Source organism: Doryrhamphus excisus, linkage group LG3 (assembly GCF_037039965.1).
Source record: "Doryrhamphus excisus strain RoL-2023G ecotype Guam linkage group LG3, RoL_Dexc_Guam_v1.1, whole genome shotgun sequence".
Classification (NCBI taxonomy): Eukaryota; Metazoa; Chordata; class Actinopteri; order Syngnathiformes; family Syngnathidae; genus Doryrhamphus; species Doryrhamphus excisus.
The window spans coordinates 12,832,595-12,852,939 of record NC_136359.1 but is presented as its reverse complement, the minus strand read 5'-3'; the positions used below and the strand labels follow the sequence as shown (position 1 = coordinate 12,852,939).

Below are 20,345 nucleotides of genomic sequence, written 5' to 3'. Positions count from 1 at the left end.
CAATAGTTTCTAAGAAGCTATGACATCTTTAAAATGTCATAGCTGTGTTTTACTTTTTTCCCTGTGTGGTCTGCTACATATCCCATTTCTCCATAATATTCACTGTTTTTTAAAATACACTTAAAATACACTTAAATTTTTGGACCCTTTGTATTGAGTTGTTGACTCCTACAAAGTAGCTACACACAATAACCGGCATGGAAAACGTTATTTCCTTGGATTTGTGCTTACTGTCAAAACGGTCTGTTTTAATTTATTCCACCCACGGCCCTACTCCCGGTACACCCAATCCGCTGTGATTGGTCACACGCCCCAAAGTGCTTCCTAACTTTGAACGAACCCCACTTTTGAATATAGTAGGTATAGGAGTCGATAATGGATGAATAAAGTCTTTGGCGAGCTAATTGAAAAGTGTTTAGGAGCTATTGGCAGCTCATGATCTACTGGCTGGAGACCCCTGGCATACCGTGTGTGAAGAGTGGCAGCATTTAATACCCACTGGAAATATGTCATCATAGCCATAATTGTCTCAAAAGCTTGCAACACAAGTGAGTACCAAGATTGTTGTTGTTGTTTCGCCTACAGTTAAGCATGACAGTGGCACTGTCATAGTCTGGGGCTACAAGAGTGCTACTGGCACTAGGGAGCTGTGGTTCATTTAGGGACACATTCCAACATGTACTGATGCACTCTGATGCACTGAATGATCCCCTCTTCTGGAAAAAACTGCGCTGCAGTTTCAAGAACATTAGTGCATTGCTGAGGAAGCTGAATCTAATGGAGTAGCCAAGTATGCATCCAGACATGAAGTCAACTGAGCCCTTGTGGGACATCTGCAAGGGGAAAGAAGATGGAGATGTGTGAGAAGATGTGTCTGGCATCCACCACCTCCACCCGTGATGACATTATGGAGGAGTGGGAGAGGATTCCAGTAACAACTAGTGCAGCCCCAGTGAATTCCATATGCCCAAGGAGAATAAGTGCACACAGTAATTATTGACACTTTGGACATGTTCACTGTGACTACACACTTTTGTGTGATATTGGCAACAATTTGCATCTGTATTTGCAAGAAGGAGCACTGACACTTCTGTTTCTCTAGTTAGAACAACCCTGGGTGGCATTATCCAGGGGGTGCCACAGAGGGGGAATGCTCAGCGCTCATTGAGTCAGCACATGGCAGACGGGCACTCTCTACAGGTGTGATACTCACAACCCCAAACATGATCAAACATCTACTACGTGATGTGGTAAGAATGGAGGAAAACAAAGAAGTTTTGCAAGGGGGTGGGTGCCGCTGGACCCCATCCTTCAGGTTAATTAGAAGGTCAATTTGGTCATTTGAACATACAACAGTAATTGCTCAAAAATAGGAATTGGATTATTAGCCTTGGCTGCTAATTGGGTGACGGAAGGAGATGCTGATAATCGTGATGTTAATTTGTCTACAAAATATGGAAAAGACAAAGTCAAAGCCAGCAGGTGCACAATCTACAAAGAAGATACAGGTGTGTAGGTATAGCATCACTTTATATACGCCAAATTATGGAATGTATATGATCAAAGAAAGACGACTTGCTGGTCACTATTTAGACTAACTGCTGTTCATTTGTTTTCTTGAATGAGAGTTTTAATTGTGTAAATGTGGATTTGAGTCAAATGCAATTCAAGGGGAACTTGAGCTTGTGAAACCAGCACCTTTCAGTATTTGGGAAAACGTTGAGGTTTGTTGTGGTGGGTAGAAGGGGCCATGGGGGGGTGGGGGTGGGGGGTTCTGTCCAGGGTTCTGCCTCATTCAAGCCAGAACCGCCACTGATGTAATGTGATTAGATGTCGGGTTAACTAAGTGAATCGCTGCGGCATTAAGAAAACAGAACAGATATCGAGATATGAAAGCTATTAAGCAGTAAATGCTCAGCCGATCTGTAAATAAACTGTTCTACTGCAGCACCAGAGTTGTGCAGTGCTCTCTGTAAAGCTGCCAAATGAAAGGACTACATTTCTGTTTTCAGCCAAACTAGCCTTAAATACCTTGCGGGAAACATGACCCAATTACTTAGCTGTTGTAGATATACTGTAGCTATATACAGCATATACAATATTGTGTTTTTATTGTAGTTGTCAGTTGGTACATTAGTGTTCTTAATCACATAGTTCAGTCTTTGGTATATGTCAGCATGATCCCCTATGGTTTGCATTTTCTACTTGCATGTGTCTAAAATTCCTTTTTATGCAGACAATGCATTAAATTCTTGCAGGAATGCCGCATCTGTGGAATTATGTAATCAATGACCTCAGACATTAAATATACAGACTCTCCTATGATGCCGAATGAGCGAGACAAACAATGAATGACTGTAGGTGTATTTGCAATCTGTCATGAAATTGACTCATAGAGAGGCTGGCAAGGCGTTTTAGATGAGCCCATATGCTCCTCCGTGCGTAACGACCGTGGCACTTGCTACTTAAGTGTCCGCGGGAAATCAACCTCATCGAGCGGAAAGATTATATGGTGATGAAATATCGATCACCTTTCAACTTTTGCCACGGGCTATCTGCGAGGAAAAAAACGACGTATACGTGCATCGATGAGTTGGCGAACGCTGCATGGTGGTGGGGGAAACATGCGGCTCGACGCGGCTTTGCTGCAGCTCTATACCTTTGGCCGACATCGCTCCCAAACGAGCCCACGGTCCTCAGAAGGTTCGGGGAAGAATGCACCCAGGTGGGCTCCGGAGTTTTCCGCACTTCGGTTTTCACGTCTGGGTCGATCTCCGAGGGTGAGGGTGTCAGCTTGGCTCCCGCCATGGCTCTTTATAAACACCCCCTTGGGTGCTGCCTCCCGCAGACGGCGAGCAGGTTTCCTCCTCCGGGCACCAACACCGGCTCGGTCAGCGCATCTTCGGCTCACTCAAGCCGCAAGGACGCATAGAACGAGGGGCTTCCTTGCTGTTGAATCAGCGGATCTCCTTCTTCCGTTAGGCTGAGGGGAGCTCCAGCTTGCCTCCTGCTTGTCGAGAGCTTCACCATCCTTGATGGAAGAGCGCCGTCTCTTTGCGCCGTCACGATGTAACGTCAAAGCTCTCAACCAACGACTCTCTCCAGCATCTTACATCACTTGCAACTTGCGTACACGCAATTGTTATCTAAATATTCTGCGAAGGTGGCGACTATAGAACCTATTCGAAACGATGCTTTAAGAAGATCTACTCTTAACTGCAGCACACTTCCCCAATCAATATAATCTTGTCAATTTTCAAAAATGCGTTTTTTTAATCTAAGCACCTACTCACCTAGCTCTTAAATTATTCAGCCTCTCAGAGTATTGTTGTGATAGCTCACAGAAAAAAACAGCCATAGTCAAATGAGCAGGTGGCCTCTTCAGTATGTACCTGCAGCTTTCATAGTGTTGCCATGCAAACGTGTTTGAGAAGGAGGCCACCTGTCATATGTCAACCATTGTATTACTTAAAAGTGGGCACTTCTTAAGGCTTCTTAAGTAATGGAATATCAATATAGTAATGCTGACTTCATACAATTACATGATTATTGGTTTTATCATATCAAAAGTTGGTGCCATACTACTAAATAGTATGCATGATCTCCGAGCTATAACTGCATTACTTGTTTTAAAGACAAAATGTCACTGTGGTAAAAAGTCACTTTTAGAGTCCAAAGACCAGAAGCTATGCAGGAAACCCTAGATAATTAGCTGCCACCAATGTTAGGCAGAGTGACAGTCAGGCAGTTGGGTAAAGTAAGATGCCAGAAAATGATGCCAATGAGTTCGGTGCAATCAGTGATCAATCACGCTGGCATCGATTGGCAGCTCTTGTCAATTGACTCCACATTTTAAGTGGATTCATGGCACAGCATGTCACAGGCTGCTGTATGGAATTCTACAAACCTCTTCGATCATGTCATGTGTGCTCTGTGATTTTTGCAACATTAGTTTCTCGTCTTTGCCAGTAGTGGCCCACAATAGTTCAAGACGTTAACCGCTAAGGGGTTGCCTTTTCGTGGTACAGACTGATCTGTAGCTGATGTGTTGTTGTTTCCTCATTAAATGGAGGTTGTATTAGCAATACCAAATCTGCTTGGTTATTATGGAGACGGTGGACCACATCCTGAAATCCTGCCCCATCCTCCACACAAATTGGGGGACATACGCCTTGAAGCAGATCCCTCGCTCGACAATTACATGGGCAATTGCCCAGGGCGCCATTCTCTGCTGATACTGTACTCAGCGCTCAACATATCCTCAAGTCAGCTCATATGTATGACAGATAGGCACCCTCCAGGTGTGATACTCAAACCCAATCAATCATCCACTAAGTGATGTGGATCAAACCAAATGAGTATCAATGAGGTGGTTTTAAAAAATTGGGAAATTCTGACACTAATTGCTCCAAAATGAACTGGCTAGCGACCAGTCCAGGGTGTACCCTCCCTTTGGCCCGAAGTCAGCATACCTCCTCAACCCTAATGAGGATAAGCGGCAAAGAAAATGTGTGGATGGATAAAACATATTTAATCGTTTATATTATATTATCAGAATTTTATTGGAGACCGAGAGTCTCAAACATCTTATTTCACTATGAAAATATGAAATAAAAAGGAGGGAATTGTAAGTTGGTTTAGCCTTGACTGCTCGTTGAGTGATGGTGGGATGAAGATAAGAGGCATTAATTTGTGTCAACAAAACATGTAAAGGACAAAGTCAAAGCCGTCAGGCACACAATTTAGAAAGAAGAAAAGGAGAAATGGTCCAAAAATACAAAGGTATGGAGCTACAGTATCACATTATGTTTGTGTTTTCTAAAGTGAATTTGTGTCGATGGGGGAGCAGTGTGTGTGTGGTTGGAGGTGGCGGCAGTAGGGTTGGAGGTTTAGGGGGGGACCCAGGGCATCATTCAAGCCAAAACTGGGGCATTCGAAAACCGAGGTTGCACTGTAAACATCTGCATTCTGAGTGCAACTAAACAATACAGGTGAATAAGAAGGACATGTGCTAATATTTTGCTAATATCAATGGAACACTGGTCATTACCCTTGAACAGAATGAATGAGCAATTTACTCTTCTGGATTAGAGAGGGACCTGAGGGAGGGAGCTTGTTTCTAAAGATGCTGTGAAGGCTAAATGTTGATGACTGCTAAAAATATGCCTACATCAAGCATAAATGTGGTTTGTGTGGTTTAAACAATTAATAAGTCAGCCAATGTAAGACACCTACTACTGTACATCATGGAGTGTTGTTTATGTGCAAGAAAGGAAATGAGGGAAGAACATGGACTCATGAGATGATGAAGATGCAGCCAAGGTGCAGAGATGACATGCATCGATTGGAGCAGAGAGACATTTAGTGGTTAGATGGGGAACTACAGATTCATAGGTCTCCCTAGTCTAGCATATTATTGAAAATACTCTCCATTGGTTTATGCATTCTACAGCTAATGACACAGATGGCAGTAGAGCCTCGGTTTTTGCACTGCAACCAACATGCAGCAACAATCAAAGGAAACTGTATTCATAAATGAAGTACCAAATTAGAGATCCACATTACACATATAATCTGAGTATGGTTTGCATTCTTGCATTAAGCATTACAAGTTATTGTTTCAATTTATATTCTGCATATTTAAATATGATACAATGATACTGTTAGTTCATACTCCTGAATTTACTATTAATAGCTTAATCACTTATGCCCAATCTCTTTATTCCTTCATATTTAGCATTTTCTATTCATTTATACTACTTATTCATAACTTTGTTACTTGTTACTACTTATTTCTTTTACTTATTTCTTTTCCTTCATCACTGAGGAAGTTATATATATCTATTGCAACAAAGTCTCCATCTATCCATTTCTGCTAAGATCTTAAACGTAGTGAGAATGAATTTTGAGTAATAGACATGGAGATAGAGCACGATTAAACATGATTAGCTTCCTCCAACTCCTTTTTGGAAAGAATGTAATCCACCACTGTAATATGTGCTGTTACTTAACGTAGTGTGTTAAGTATGCCCGAAACAAACACACCTTTACCTTTACTGATTACACAAAGACAAACAATTCCTTGTTATAGAGTCGGAGCACATTCAATGCATATCCACGACAAAAACATCTTTGTGCTACCAGGTTCACATTTCAACTTGTCAAATTGTGTGATGGATGTGTTGGGGACCTTGAGTTCATATTACATTGGCTCAGATGATTATAAAATACTATGTGTGTTTATTATCTACAGTGATTTTTTTTAGCTATAATTTCCAAGCAAAAGCCTCCCTTGATAGAGCTGTGATGGGGCCAATAATCTCAACGCAATCTGCGCTCCCCGCAAAGCGCCACAATCATGCTGAAGCTACATGCTCCGTGCAGCAGATGGGCACTGAGAGCTGTGATGATGCCTCTTCTGTCAAAACATATTAAGGCAGCGAGCTGGCGCTGCTGTGGGCGAGCAGCAGAAGTCTCGGCAATGCCACTGGCGAGCTTGCACACGACACAAACACACGCACATGAACAAACACACACCTCGCTACCACAGTGCACACACAGGGAGGTTTATATGTACTGTTGTTTGTGACTGCTGTTAGCCAGCGGCCATTGCGTGCAAAATGCGCCACTAGTTGTATATCGGTTGCAACTTCATGTTCTCTTCAGAAATTGAAAACGCCAAGGAAGGAATGTTTAATCAAAATATAACTTCCCCATGTCGATGGCAGTTTCCAAGTGTAACTGTTTGCATCTTCAAACAAAACATCAATTACAGGCCATATGTATAAAGCAACCATTCTCCTATTTACACCTATGGACAATCGATAGTTCCCAGCCTAATATACATGTTTTGGGACTATTGCTGTACCTGTAAACCCACGCAAGTATGGGGAGAACGTGCAAACTCCACCAAGAGAGATGCCGGGAAGAGTCACAGATCATAAAGGGCCCAGGGCCGCACTTTGGACACCCACGGTTTATGGGAAAAGCCAAATCTATTGACTTTTAGCTCCTGTGGTAAGAGGGAAGTATCAAGATATAAGAGCAAAAAACACAAGGTGCATGGAAGAGTCCAAGCAAACAGGTTGTGATAAAAGTCACATGACTGGTAGGCACGTGACCTGACTGCCACCAGGCTTTTGCTAAAATCCACCCATGTGCAATTAACAAGAGAGGATTTATTGTTTATAGGCCATTTTCCTGATTGCTTTTTGCTGGCAAAACTCAGATAAAACACATCATAGAGTATTTGAGGCATAAGTGATAACTGATGATGAGAATGTGGAGAGAGGTTCGGTGCAAACACCTTTAATCTCCCACTGTTATTACTGAATAATTCTCCTAGTGACACTGCATACCTTAAACGAAACCGGAACCCCCTCCCAATAACCGCATCCAAATCCTTCTATCATCACAGCTGCTCATCACAAATCTGAAAAGCAAACACCTGTGAAGCTAATGAGGCAGGCAAAACAAATCACAAGGCTTAAGAATAAACACAGGAGGGATTCCCTGAGAAAAGATGCAATAGCTCAAAAGAAAAACACTCTATAATCATATTTTTCTCTGAGCATCTCTTTTAATAGTTATCCCTGGAGCTTACTTTTAATTGTCTGCCCTGTATGAGCCCTGTGTGCTCAGTCACTATAATGTTCCAGATCATTTCCTGGAATGCACTGGTAGAGGGCAGAAAGGCTTAAATTGAGCAGCTTACTTATGCTAATACTTGCATGCGACAAGGAATTGAGCTCTCACTTCCATTACTATATTCTAACTCCAGTTAGCGCTGACTGATTTGTGACACCATGTAACTCTGCAGAATGTGAGAAAACATTAACATGTTTGGCGCCTGTACTTTGCCAAGAATCATCAAAGCGAGAGCACATCACAGACAAACAGTCACTCTCAAGTCGAGTGCCCCCTCCCTACCACCCCTCCACCCCCACCACACCCCTTAAGTGTCGCCCACCCACTCGGTGCTGATGCTGGTGACTAACGGCCATCAGTGGTCCAAAGTGCAGACTCGGTTAAGTGGAACTGTGTGTGTCCCTGATAACAACACTCGGTCTGTCAAACGCAGCAGAATTGTGTGTGAAGAGGATTTTGGAAACCCTTAGTGTGAAATGAGGAAATGTGTCATTCTACAGTCATGTGGTGATGTCCTAATTTTTTCACAACTGCAAGGAAGCCAACTCTTCTACTCCTGAACCGCTGCAGACAAAAGGGTAAACACATGCACCCCTACTCTGTTGCTGTAATATCATTTTTCCGTCTATTACACCACAGGAGGAGGCGTTATCAAAGGCCAAAGTTTGACCCCATAAAATCGGACTGACGTGAAATTTATCCCATGGCTTAATGCGCTCTACAAAACACTCACTCCAACTTTAGGGTGGTTAGCCAAATCATCATGAAACTGACAATTTCTTTGTGGGGACGGGGTTGCGATATTCATTGTACAGCTTTGAGGATAGCTGTATTACATGTATGCTAGCATGGCTTTTAAAACATTCTGAGCACAACTTGTAGAGATCCCCACAGATGTAATTTCACCAAACTGTATATTCCTAACAAACTTCAAATTCTATTGCTATCGACTAGTTACATGCATGATGAATGACACACAGAAACACAGAGAACTCCACCAAGGCTGAATATTCCTAGTTTGGATCAAAACCAGAGAGGAAATTTGCATATATTATGCCTAAATTTTGTTAAATCTTTCGAAGTTGGACCCGTTGTGCACTGCACTGCATCCATAACCTGACATAGTATTGTATGGGAGTCATGTGTGTGTATGTTGGGTGGGTGGGTGGGTGGTGGTTCGGTTCCAGAGAGGGAAAGGTGGCAGATTTAGATTCAGCCTGAGGCGTTTATTTGTTTCAAGCGGCACTAAACAGAGAAATGGCATCCTGAATGCCAATATTTCTGAAAATATGGTATTGCTATATTGTCACTATTGTGGAGATCATTCATCATTGTGATACCCGAAGCAATATGATATGGCAAATCGAGTGAACAGGGGAATGATTTTCCGTGGAAAACCTGAAGAAGAAAAGTGCTTTATTAGTCTCTGGAGGAAAAATTCAAATAGTTCATTGTGTTGTTTTGAGCATTCTACAGTCCAGCAACAGCAACCAGTCCTAAATCAAAATGTCATGCATTGGCCTTAATTGGGAATAAAACCAACCAGCCATCCCCAAGCAAGATATCTTCACACTGAAATTGCTCTCTAAAATAAAACCACTGAAGCTAATGAAGTATTCTGTCCTTTCAGAACAGCCACTAAACATGTGCAGCAAATAGGCTGATTCGAGCCCCCCTCTGAGATAAAGCTCTTCACTACATGGTAGAAAATGTTTCATTGCTGGGTCACCCGTTCTGGACACCTCGTCTTGACTCACAGGGAGGCGTTAAGAGGTGATTTAGTGACCAATTAACACTGTGCACATTCTGTTGACGTTGTTCCATCTGCATGCTGTCTCAATTGCATGGCGAGAAAAACAACAAGATCAGACAGAGGAAAAGACTGATAGAAGCAATTTTCCCCCCTGCAGCTCTTTGTGTTTTCTACCGTCTAGATGTATAAGAGGCTTGCTTCTATTTCCGATGGTTACTGAGACGAGCCCCCTCTTTGCTGGCTGACATGCTGAGAAATAAACCCACACACTCTCCAAGGTATAATCAGAGCCGCACAGGTGCACACACACACACACACACACACATACAATACTCGGCCTGATGGCACACACAAATACATCACTTGTGAGACACTCACACAGTCCTCAAACAGACTCTGGAGGTAATGACAAATGTGAACCGAGATTCCCCCTAGAACCCCTACACCCACACAACAACACCATAACACACATTCAATTATCCCGTCCACTTAGCAAAAGTGGCTAAAACTAGGCTTTCCCAACCGGAAACACCCACAATTATGCTCACTACAGCACTCCATTTTCATCCCGGAACTCCACTTGAGAAGCTGTGCTCATGGCTCACACTTACAAAATTCCTCATTCCTTGGCACTATATTTCATCTTCCGAATGCTATTTTAGCACCTATTTCATTAAGCAGCTCTGCCCTCCTTGCTAACCCCCCCCCCCCCCCCATTCCTCTGATTAGTCGATTGCTGAAAGATTGCGTTTCGTGGGTGTTCTGAGCCTCGAGCTGATGACTGTATCTGATGATGATATAGCTGATGACAGGCTGACAGCAGTCCTCATTTTTTAAAAACATTTATTATTATAGCTATTCTAATTTTTTTACACACATTTAACCTCATTACTTTATTTTGGTCAGGTTTATATGACAATTTGACTTCATATACAACTGAACAAATACAAGATAAACTCCACAAACAAGCCTCAATTTAGATTTTTGCAGCTCGCTGGGCGAATCCACTAAAAGCCTTCAAATTATTCCTAGACGGAAACATTAACCTTTAATTGAAGACCCAGGGGGCTAAACGCTGATCAAGTCAATATGAATTACAAATAGGCAGAGTAAAAAAAAATAAAAAGCTAATCTCATGATACCTCCGGTAAGTGAGCATTTTAAGGATTAAAATGAAAGTGTTTCGCTTTTTCATGATCACACCACAGAAGGGTACCAGTGATGGCAAAGAGCATAAGTGATGAATACTAACCATAAAAGGAAATAATTGCAGTCCTGGTGGCTGAGTGAGTGCAATATGGCTAAAGCAACAAAACGTCAACACGAAAAACATGTATGTTGTAATGTCAGCTCTGTTCAGTCTTTACGTAAAAAGACGCACAGTCTTCTGCTGATGTCAATGCGATCCGGACTTTCTTATATGGGCTGCAGATTGCCTGCACTCAGTAAACACGGGCCTATGTATCGGTAAGTCCTCAGAATCACTTGGGAGTGTGACCAATCACATCCGATTGGGCGTACTTAGATGAGGGCCGGGGGTGGAGTAAATTAAACAGTCCGTTTGGGTCGGAAGCAAGAAGTCCATGGAAACACTGCAGAATCTGGAGATCGAGAAAGCTTTCTGGAGCTGCTCTATTGGAGTACACAACTCAATACAAAGTGCCAAAAATGAGCATAATAGGTCCTCTTTACTAGAATCTTACATGGACAACGTCATTTTAAATCTGGGCCATATGAGGGTGTTGATAGAACCAAGGTTATTTGTGCCACTGCAAACTTCGAGTCTGAAGCATCATGATGCCAGCAAATCAAACACCCAAACAAACAGTGGGGTTGTCAGTCAATAACTCACACATAAACCTTGTCAACCTTAGCTCAGATGAGTGAGACATGAGACGCTTTTCTTCATTGGAGTTCAACAGCTGCCGTGATCCAAGCAGAAGCAGGGTTAAGAGCATGTGAAAGAAGCAGTGGCTTATAGTCCAGAATTTATGGTATGTGCTGCATTGATAAAACTGCCTCCTAGCAATATTTTATGCTAAGTAAATTATCTTTACTGCTTGAATACTTCAAACCCCGGCTGTTCATTGTTTCAATGTGCTGTATGACAAACGAAGCAGACCCCAAAGGCCATCAAGGCAGTGGGGGGGACACTGTGTATCTCCCTCTGGGGTCTAATTTGTTTTCAGGCTTTTCACTCCACAAGGCTTCAGCACAGGAAATAATCAAGATCAGAAAGCATGAGGATGCGGTGACGGATCAACTAATGGCAGGTCCCCAAAGCCTAGTGACATCATCTGCTATGCCATCTATGGCAGTGTTGTTGTGCATTTCATGAGTGTGTAAGCTCTTTTGCAATTTACAGCTGTTATTTGTTTTGGAGACACATCAGCTGCTATGTGAATGCACACAAGATGTAAACACATGCACACATTAAGGCATTCGGGTGTTGGTAACTGGGAAATAATCCCAAATTGGCCATTGTGTATGACTCGGGAAAAACAGAGGGGTGGAACTTTGATGCAGACAAATAGACACTGGCACTCACAGGTATAAGATGTAAACCATGCCATTTCTGCTATGTTTTTTTATTTAAACCTTTGGTTCGGTTTTTTAAATAAAGAGTCTGGGTAAAACTGGGAGTTTCATACATAAAACATTGCCGCACTGCAGTGTAATACATCCCTGAACTCTGAGGGAAAGCACAACAAACAGTGCATGCGTGTGGTGGGGAAAAGTGGTAAAATATTGGACTGCAACATTAACTGTTATGTGCACAGCAGGGAGCCTTTGAAAATGACAAAAGATGGTGACGAAGCAAATGTCGCACATGACATGTCATCCATGGAGTAGTGGTATTAATCTCCCGTTCATAGATGGAATGGACCAACAAGCTAATTGCATGGCACAAAAACTCAGACAGTGGTATTGATTTATTGCTGAAATATTGCTGCCGCTGCGGGCAACTGGGGGCCTGAGGTGGGGAAGATAACATAGACAATGTGCTGCCTGGTGGATTTAGTGATTCAATTATAATTCAAACCTATAAAGAGGAAACAGTGATGCAAAGGGGACAGACATTTACAAGGCAGTATTGTGCCTCACTTGTACTATAGCATAGCATGAGATTATCAGCATCTGACCACATTTGTAGAATTTCTTTTCTCAACAATATGTATGACTAACTAGTAGACCTAGTGCAGTCCCGTTATATATGCCATGCTATGCTTCCTTCCATGTTGGTAAACAAAGCCAGGGGCTATCAGACATTATAAGTTCTGTGCTTTACAAATGCCCAAAAAGGTTTAGAGCACCAACCGTAAGGTAAGCAGTTTGATTGATTATTATTATGAACTCAGATTGGTAACATAGCACCGCTGGTGCAGTGGAGCTTAAGAGAAGTCGGACGTGTGGCAACCTCTCCTGCCCAAGGGATAGCGCTCATTGTCGGACACACTTTGGTCAAAGGTACCGTTAGTGTGGTGGAGCTCAAAAGCCCGACGTGGGGGCGCTGTGTGGATGCACAGCGTGTCCGAAATGAATGAATCTTTCCCGCAAGTCAGCACTGCTTCTGGCTCCAGCAACAGTTTGGCAGATATTTCACATTAATGTTCACCAAATACAATAACTTCTTCCTGAGCTGGTTTCACAAACAGAGAAGCAGAGCTTGGGGAAGGGCAGAGAGCTTATCTGTGTACAGCCACGCCCATATAAGAAAGTCCACTCCTCTGTGACATCACAAATGGGCAGTTTTACCACACCTTCTGAAACTGAGCGTATTGAGCCATCCCAAACTTCTTTCAGGGCTCACTTTCAAATGCGCACACCTCATTACCTGAAACTTTGTCATCGTTTAGCATGAAAATGCAACATTCTGACTACACTTATCGGTCAGAAATGTGCTAAAAAGTGCAAAAAATCATAATTGGTCCCCTGAAAATGTCATATAAGTCTGGAAATAAATGAACCAATGTGAAAACAAAGTCTAAACGACAAATGCAGAATGTGTAAGATTCATGTCAGAGAACTTGACGTTTTGGGACATTGATGGAGTCTTATCAATTTTCATTTGACCCCAATTACTAATATAATTCAACACCCCTTGTTCATGTAAACCCTTCTCATGAAAAAGCAAAACACATTCCCAGAATTAGTCTGTGCATTCTGGGGTCCCATGAGACTATGATTGAAATTTAGTACAACTTAAGGGAATACCTTAAACCTTTGATTGAATCCAGCATTGTACATTCTTAAGGCCATTTGGCTTTTGAGGTTCCACTCCATGTTAACTTTAACAAAAACAGTGTTTCCTCTAAAAAGTTGTGCTAATTTCCCTCATGGTGGCTTTAGTTTTAATGTTGCTGGTTGGCAAAGCAATAGAAAGTCTATGGTCCATTTGGTCTACGGCAGCTTTGCAATGATCCTGCCCAGCTTTATTTCAGCACCATGGAGAGAGCCAGACGCTGGGCTAATTCTTTCCTCTTCTTGGCATCTTGTAACATCTGCTGGCCTGCCTGTCAAACCATAGCAATAATTTAACCCTTAGGAGGCTCCCAAATGCTCAGGCGACTGCAGTGCAATTGAAGTCTATGGGAAGGAGCTGGAAATGTTTTCATACGCACACACACACAAACACACTTCTACACCACTATGTACATCTGTGCAATACTTTGTTTTTTACATTCAGTATAGTTACTCCAGACTCCATTCACTGTGTAATATCTGATCAACCTCCATGTGCAATATTAAGGGCTCTAAATGCAATATACTAAGTTCTATGTGAAGTATTTCCATAATGCGTCATATTAACTCAGTAGCAAGATCTCAGTGCATAGACTGGTCATATATCTCATCTCGTTTCATATTATCTACATACTGTATTGTATATAACTCTGGGAAAAACTGTTGATTTTGTTAATACTTGGGTTGTTTATATTGTTTTTTTTTCTATATTGTGTATTTTGTACTGCTTAACTGATTCTGTACTCTTGCTGCTGTGCAATGCAAATTTCCCCACTGAGGGACGAATAAAGGCATATCTTAATCTCTTAATCTTAATCTTAACACACGGATACAGGCTTCAAAAAAGACTCTCTTATAAGAGCTTTTTACACTACCTGTCATCATTCTGAAACGTCTGGTCCCCAAGCAGGAGGTCCCTGAAGCGGTAGCGAGGTGGAAGGGGAGGCACCTCTGTATCCACTTCTGCCATCTTAAGAGCTGCAATGTCCAGAATAACGCCCGAGTTGCTGCTGTTGTTTCTCTGTAGGGACTCAGTAGAGGGCCTGCGGGATGACAAAGAAGAATCATCTGCTCGTCATCATGCTCATGTTGTGCTGAGGACAAATACAACACAAGGGCATGTTGACGAAAACTGAAAAAACAAACAAAACATAAAAAATCACCACAGCATTTAATGTTCAGGGAAATCTGGAGTCAACAAAGTTATGTGACAAACAAATACATAATGTGTGCAATACAAGAGATATTCAAAAAGACAGACCTCTGACATGAAATCATGATGTACAGATGCTATTTTAATTTGTCCAGTAGATAAAGAAGAAAAGAATTCCAAGAATAATTCTTCATCAATTAGGAAAGCGTATGTAAATTTACAAAAAAAGGCACAGTGTAACAGGTATAATGTGTTTTTTTTAAGATGTATTTTTTTTGTGTGTTTTTGGAATCTTTATGTTCCCAAATAGTCTTTCACAAAAACCCGACTTAGCAAACTTAATTGTAGTACAGGCGAATGTGCATATAACGACGAAATATGAATGAAAGTGTATAGAGACTGACACGATATTTATACTTATAACTTTATACTATTACTTTATACTATTTATACTTTATACTATTTATACTTGTAATTACAATGAATGTAACGAACAGAGAGAAGTGAAACTGCAGACGCTAAAGATGCCAAGACCATACATGTACTACATATCAGCATCAAACTCTTAATACTATTACGTGTTCTTTGTGATTAACGTGAATGGAAATCAAGTTCATTGGGTATATTACCTGTCGCCAAGGGAACTCGATGATCGGCGTGGAGGGCTCATGGCTGCCTCTTGTGGGGCATTCGGTGAGGGAAAGCATGAGATACAATTCAAAGAGAGTTCACACTTGAGTTCACAAACATGCACTTATTTCAGAAAGTCAGTGTAATATGATCACAACTCCTGCTTTTGCAAGCATTACAGCTCAGCTAAGCAGTACTGCTTTTTTTAATGTTAGTGTGCTAACGTTTTATTACCTTTGCCACCCTCTGTTCTGTTTCCTTTGGTATTTCCTTTAAAGCAGGATAACATACATGTTAATTTCATTGCAGACTCTAAATTGTCCACAGATGTGAATGTGACTGTGAATGGTTGTTTGTCTATACATATCCTGTGATTGACTGGGAATCAGTCAAGAGTCTATCCAGCCTCTCATCCAAAGTCGCCTGGGATAGGCTCCAGCTAATCTGTGACCCTGATCAGGATAATCTGTAGAAAATGTGTTTTCTTTCCATTCCAACGTGATGCGGTTCATTCTAGAGTGTGAGTGTACTTTAGTGAATCCTTGCTTACAAAAAGCGTTAGATGACCAGCCATGTGATTTATGCATCTGGGCACTCTGTTTGGATTCCTCTCTAAAGCCTGTAACAGTGGGAACAATAGGTTGGTGGGTAATACAACCCTTTTGTGTATGTGTGTGTGCATACACATAGCACAGCGTGGGCAGCCTTGAGTGGGCCTAATAGCACCCGGGGACACGCTCTTCCCGATTGACTGTGAAAGTACAAACCCTGAGATGACACAAAAATGCTGGCGAGGAAGGGTGAGAGGATGGATGGACATACTGTAAAGGTCACCCTTTAAGAATTTGATTGTAGATTATTAATCAAATCTGCTGTTAGTTCAGTCTCAATTAGTTTAAAGAAGTACAGCACCACTTGTAGGAACACACGGACCTTCAATAAACCACAACTTCACCAAACAGTATTATTATCTTCAACAAACCACTGGCATGGAGACAGGTGTTCAGAACATTCAAAGATCCTCCCGTTCCATTAAAAACTTAAAATAACAATTAAGACCAACTTTCCTTTTAGTCCACATCATGGAAATTTCGTAAAATGTGAGTGCATCTGGATTGGAACACGGCAGTCAGAGTCTACGATGTGCCCTCTACTTTACTTTACCTCTACTAAGAGCACAGCTGCAAGATACAGATGACTGCAAGCCCTTTAACCAGGAAAGTGAACTGGCCCTTCTGTGGATTAAAAGGCCATGACTTCTGAGAAGAAACATAATGGATGTGGCACAACTGAAAATAACTGTGCTTAATGGAGGGAGTGCGGCAGATTTAGGACAAAGGGGCAAATGGAGCAAGGGGAAAAGTAACATGGAGGGGAGATAAAATTTAGCAAGAATTGGTTTGTAGATGGAAACTAGAAGCAACAATAATGAGGTCGCTAAAGTTGCTTTGTAGTATTTACAAATATATAAGATAATGTAATATTTACATATAATGTGTCACAAAAATTAGTACACTCCTTACAATTCAGCAAGCATTTCTATTATATATTTGACATACAAAATAAAAGTAACTTGCAAATACTTAAAAGTAATCAGTGCACAACTTTAGCAGTATACGATAATCTCTCAATTATATATTGGTCATCATGGTTCGCTGGTTCCAGACCTGACCATGATAAAGTAATTACTGCAAAGTAGACCTCGCATACGCCTAAGCATACGGTGATTGATTGGCACCAATTTAGTTTCATACACTGAATGTGTATGCTGTCAGCTATTAGAAAAACATCTGTATCGGCAGGTAATTTATTTTTTTTTAACGATTAGTAATCGGCCAGAAAATTGTAATAAGTGCATACTTAGTAGACCTTCTAAATGCATGTTGTATCAATATTAGAGCTCTCTAGACATGAAATAACATCCCTATAGTCACCTTTACAAACATATCACCCAATATAGTAGAGAAAATAAGCAATTTAAGATATAAATAAGACTGTGTGTTGCAATAAACGTGTTCCCTTGGGGAAGTGACTTGGTGCTGAAAAAAAGTGGACAAAGGCGGTACAATGTTTTACAAACATAAAGCCATGTCCAAAACCAAACTAAAAATGCTGCAAAACACACACAAAAAACACAAACAACCCTCCTGTTTAAAATTAGAGGTGTAACCATTCCTTTTAACGATTGAATTAATATTACAATATGGGTTTGCCGATACGATTCAAGGCGGATATTGGTTCATTTAGAACGATCCGATCCAAAACGACTCTTTACATCAATTCTGTAACTTTTTAGCCAAAACTTCAACCTGTCTGACTGTGACAAAAATACCTTGATACTGGACAGTGCAGGTGACGTTTCCTTAATTCCTGTTGCTTTTTGTAAAGGAAATGCATTCACATTTTTGGTACATCAAGTATAATCAAAGTGTGATTAATTCTACTGTATCTGATACAATGTAACAGGAACTTTAATTTGATACCTCATTCACAGATTGTTATAAAATTTCATCTGCAGATAGATATTAAAGTAATTGTATAGCCTATATATATTTTTTCTTGTTCCAAAGCTCAGATCCAAGAGTTTGAAAGTTTTCAAAGCACTCCTATGACTCGGTGTGGTCCGACACTCAAATACATCCAATACAAACTGTGGCGATGACATTATAGACAGACTGAAACGAGTGTAGTGTCTGAGGTGTAGGCCGTCTGTAGTAAAAAACTCATGAAGTTGTGTCAACAACAAAACCACAACAGTCACCCTTGCATGACATCATCCGTGCGCCCCACTCAACAGGTATGACTACTCAACTTGAATCATGTTGAACGTCTTTATCATTAAAAGTGCTAAAAAAACCCCACACACATTCATATAAAGCCTTTAAGATTTCATATGTTACAGTATTATAGCAACCAATTTGTTTTTAAATAGTGTTTACCAAATTTCACGTCTTCAGCTTCCTTCTGGTCATACCACTCATGTCTTGATGTCCATATGACATGCTATACAAGCTGTACACAGACTACTCTAAGTTCAATCATTTCTATAGTATTGTCCATTGTGAGGATGCTTGCTGAAATGTTGAGTGTGCTCACATTTTGGTCGATACTGTACATAAACGATTATAAAGTGATGACCAAATTTTAACTATGAAGCTACTTGAGAAGACTGAACTAGTGATAATGGTTCAATATATATCATAAATAACACCTATCTTACACAACTACACCACAACACACAGAAGTCGGAGTACTACAGCAATAACCTAACATAAAAATGCTAACACCGGTTACCTGCCTGCGTTCCCGTCCCTAACCGCGGTCCCATCAGCGTAAACGTGCTTTACGGTGTTCCTTGCGTAACAGCGGGGCTGTCCCACCATTGTGTCCGATACAAAGCCATGTCATGTCCATAAAATCGGGCATTCAAAACAAACAAAACGCGACATGTGTGAATGCAGAGGACACTGCGTCTCGGGCAAGCTAGCTCACAAGGTGGAGATTTAGCACACACAAAAAAAACTAGTCCAAGGTTTCTTCAGCTTCTGATTGGCTGAACCGACGTCCAAATAGATTTACAGTACACCTGACAGCTAATTTACATATCAATGCGCCAGCCTAACAACCTTGCAGCAATGCGGAGCGACACGCGTGTCCCTTAGCAACAACTTTGTTAGCTAGTTCACAGACTACATTACCCAACGTGCCTTATAACATTCCTTTATATCTGTTTAAAATAAACTCCTGCACCAATACGACTGCTTCTTAGACACACCGTCTGGTGAGGATATTTTTACTGTCAGCATCACCATCTTTCCAGTGGACGCACAAGATGAGGAGGAGGAGGAAGGCGCTCATCCATCAACCTGGAAGCGCCTATAGGTAACTCGCCATCTACCGGCCAACCACGAATCAGTGGCTGGAAAGTTGTCACATAACAGAATTAGGTAAGTGAATACTCATATTCCTCACTCACTGTTGTGCTCCAGAAAACGCAACAGATGAGACAACATTTTGGATTAAAAAATATAATAATAATAATAATAATAACACACATCTACAGTATAATAGTAGTATTATACTGTGAATAGATAATATGTGAATGGATAATAGTAGTATCCATTCACATATATTCAATTGCAAACATGCAACTTGTAGCACATACAATACACTATTTTTCCATTTTACTACATACCTGCAGCAGGTCTATCCTCCACCATCTGTCTCACAATGGACCCCCTCAAGTTGAAAAACACATTCATTGTACACACTCACAGTGAAAGGGGGGGGGAGCGGTACTGGATGGCGACTGTGTCTCCAGAAAAGCTGTTTGCGGCTCGGTGTCTTGTATTCCTTGTGCTCAGCCAGCCTCACCGCGTTTCAGCCCATTATCCTCGAGGGGGGAAAGAGCTCGGAGCGTCATCGTTTTAAAGCCCACACAGCCACTTATGCTGTACCATTTCACTCACTCACTCTCCTCATCTCACTGTAGATCTTCAGATTTGCACAAAAACTTGATCATTTTGATTGAACCTTGTCTTTATGTTTATACAAGGAAAATCACAGAGAAGCACAGATGCAGTATGACGGTAAAGAACAGTGTTTTTACAATACAATCCCTGTATCAGGTATCTTTTTTATGGAAAGTCATTTCTCCTTCTGGGACAATTTGATTTATTGTTTTTCTCTCATGAAATCATTGAAATGGAATTAATCTGTTCCAGGCTTGAACTGACACCATTGCTGTACAGAAAATGATTTAAGTCACAATGTAACATTCGTAATGGGCGTCCAAGTGTACAAATGTGATCATTGTTCAAATAGTTATGTTTATGTAGAGCATCTTTCTCCCTTTTTCATCTTGTGTTGCTGTTCTGTATTCATGGTACACACTTGAAATAGGGCAATTACTGCTGTCTG

General features: G+C 41.2%; 1 protein-coding gene across 7 annotated transcripts in view; it reads right to left on the bottom strand.

The window, feature by feature from the left end:
- The window catches only part of LOC131127929 (potassium channel subfamily T member 1-like), a 51,554-nt gene extending 31,749 nt beyond the window's left edge, over window positions 1-19,805 (bottom strand). For 2 of the 7 annotated variants that reach the window (XM_078789668.1, XM_078789670.1), the window contains exons 1-4: window positions 19,621-19,805; window positions 15,660-15,695; window positions 15,425-15,473; window positions 14,518-14,685 (exon numbers count right to left, since the gene is read on the bottom strand). In XM_078789668.1, coding sequence (XP_078645794.1) covers window positions 14,518-14,685; window positions 15,425-15,473; window positions 15,660-15,695; window positions 19,621-19,687 — 320 coding nt within the window. In that variant the 5' untranslated portion in view covers window positions 19,688-19,805. Of the gene's footprint in view, window positions 1-2,659; window positions 3,146-14,517; window positions 14,686-15,424; window positions 15,474-15,659; window positions 15,696-18,719; window positions 19,413-19,620 lie in introns of those variants that run through there. The other 5 variants (XM_078789669.1, XM_058070322.2, XM_078789667.1 and 2 more) reach the window with 5 other exon arrangements.
- Between the last annotated feature and the right edge of the window lie 540 nt (window positions 19,806-20,345).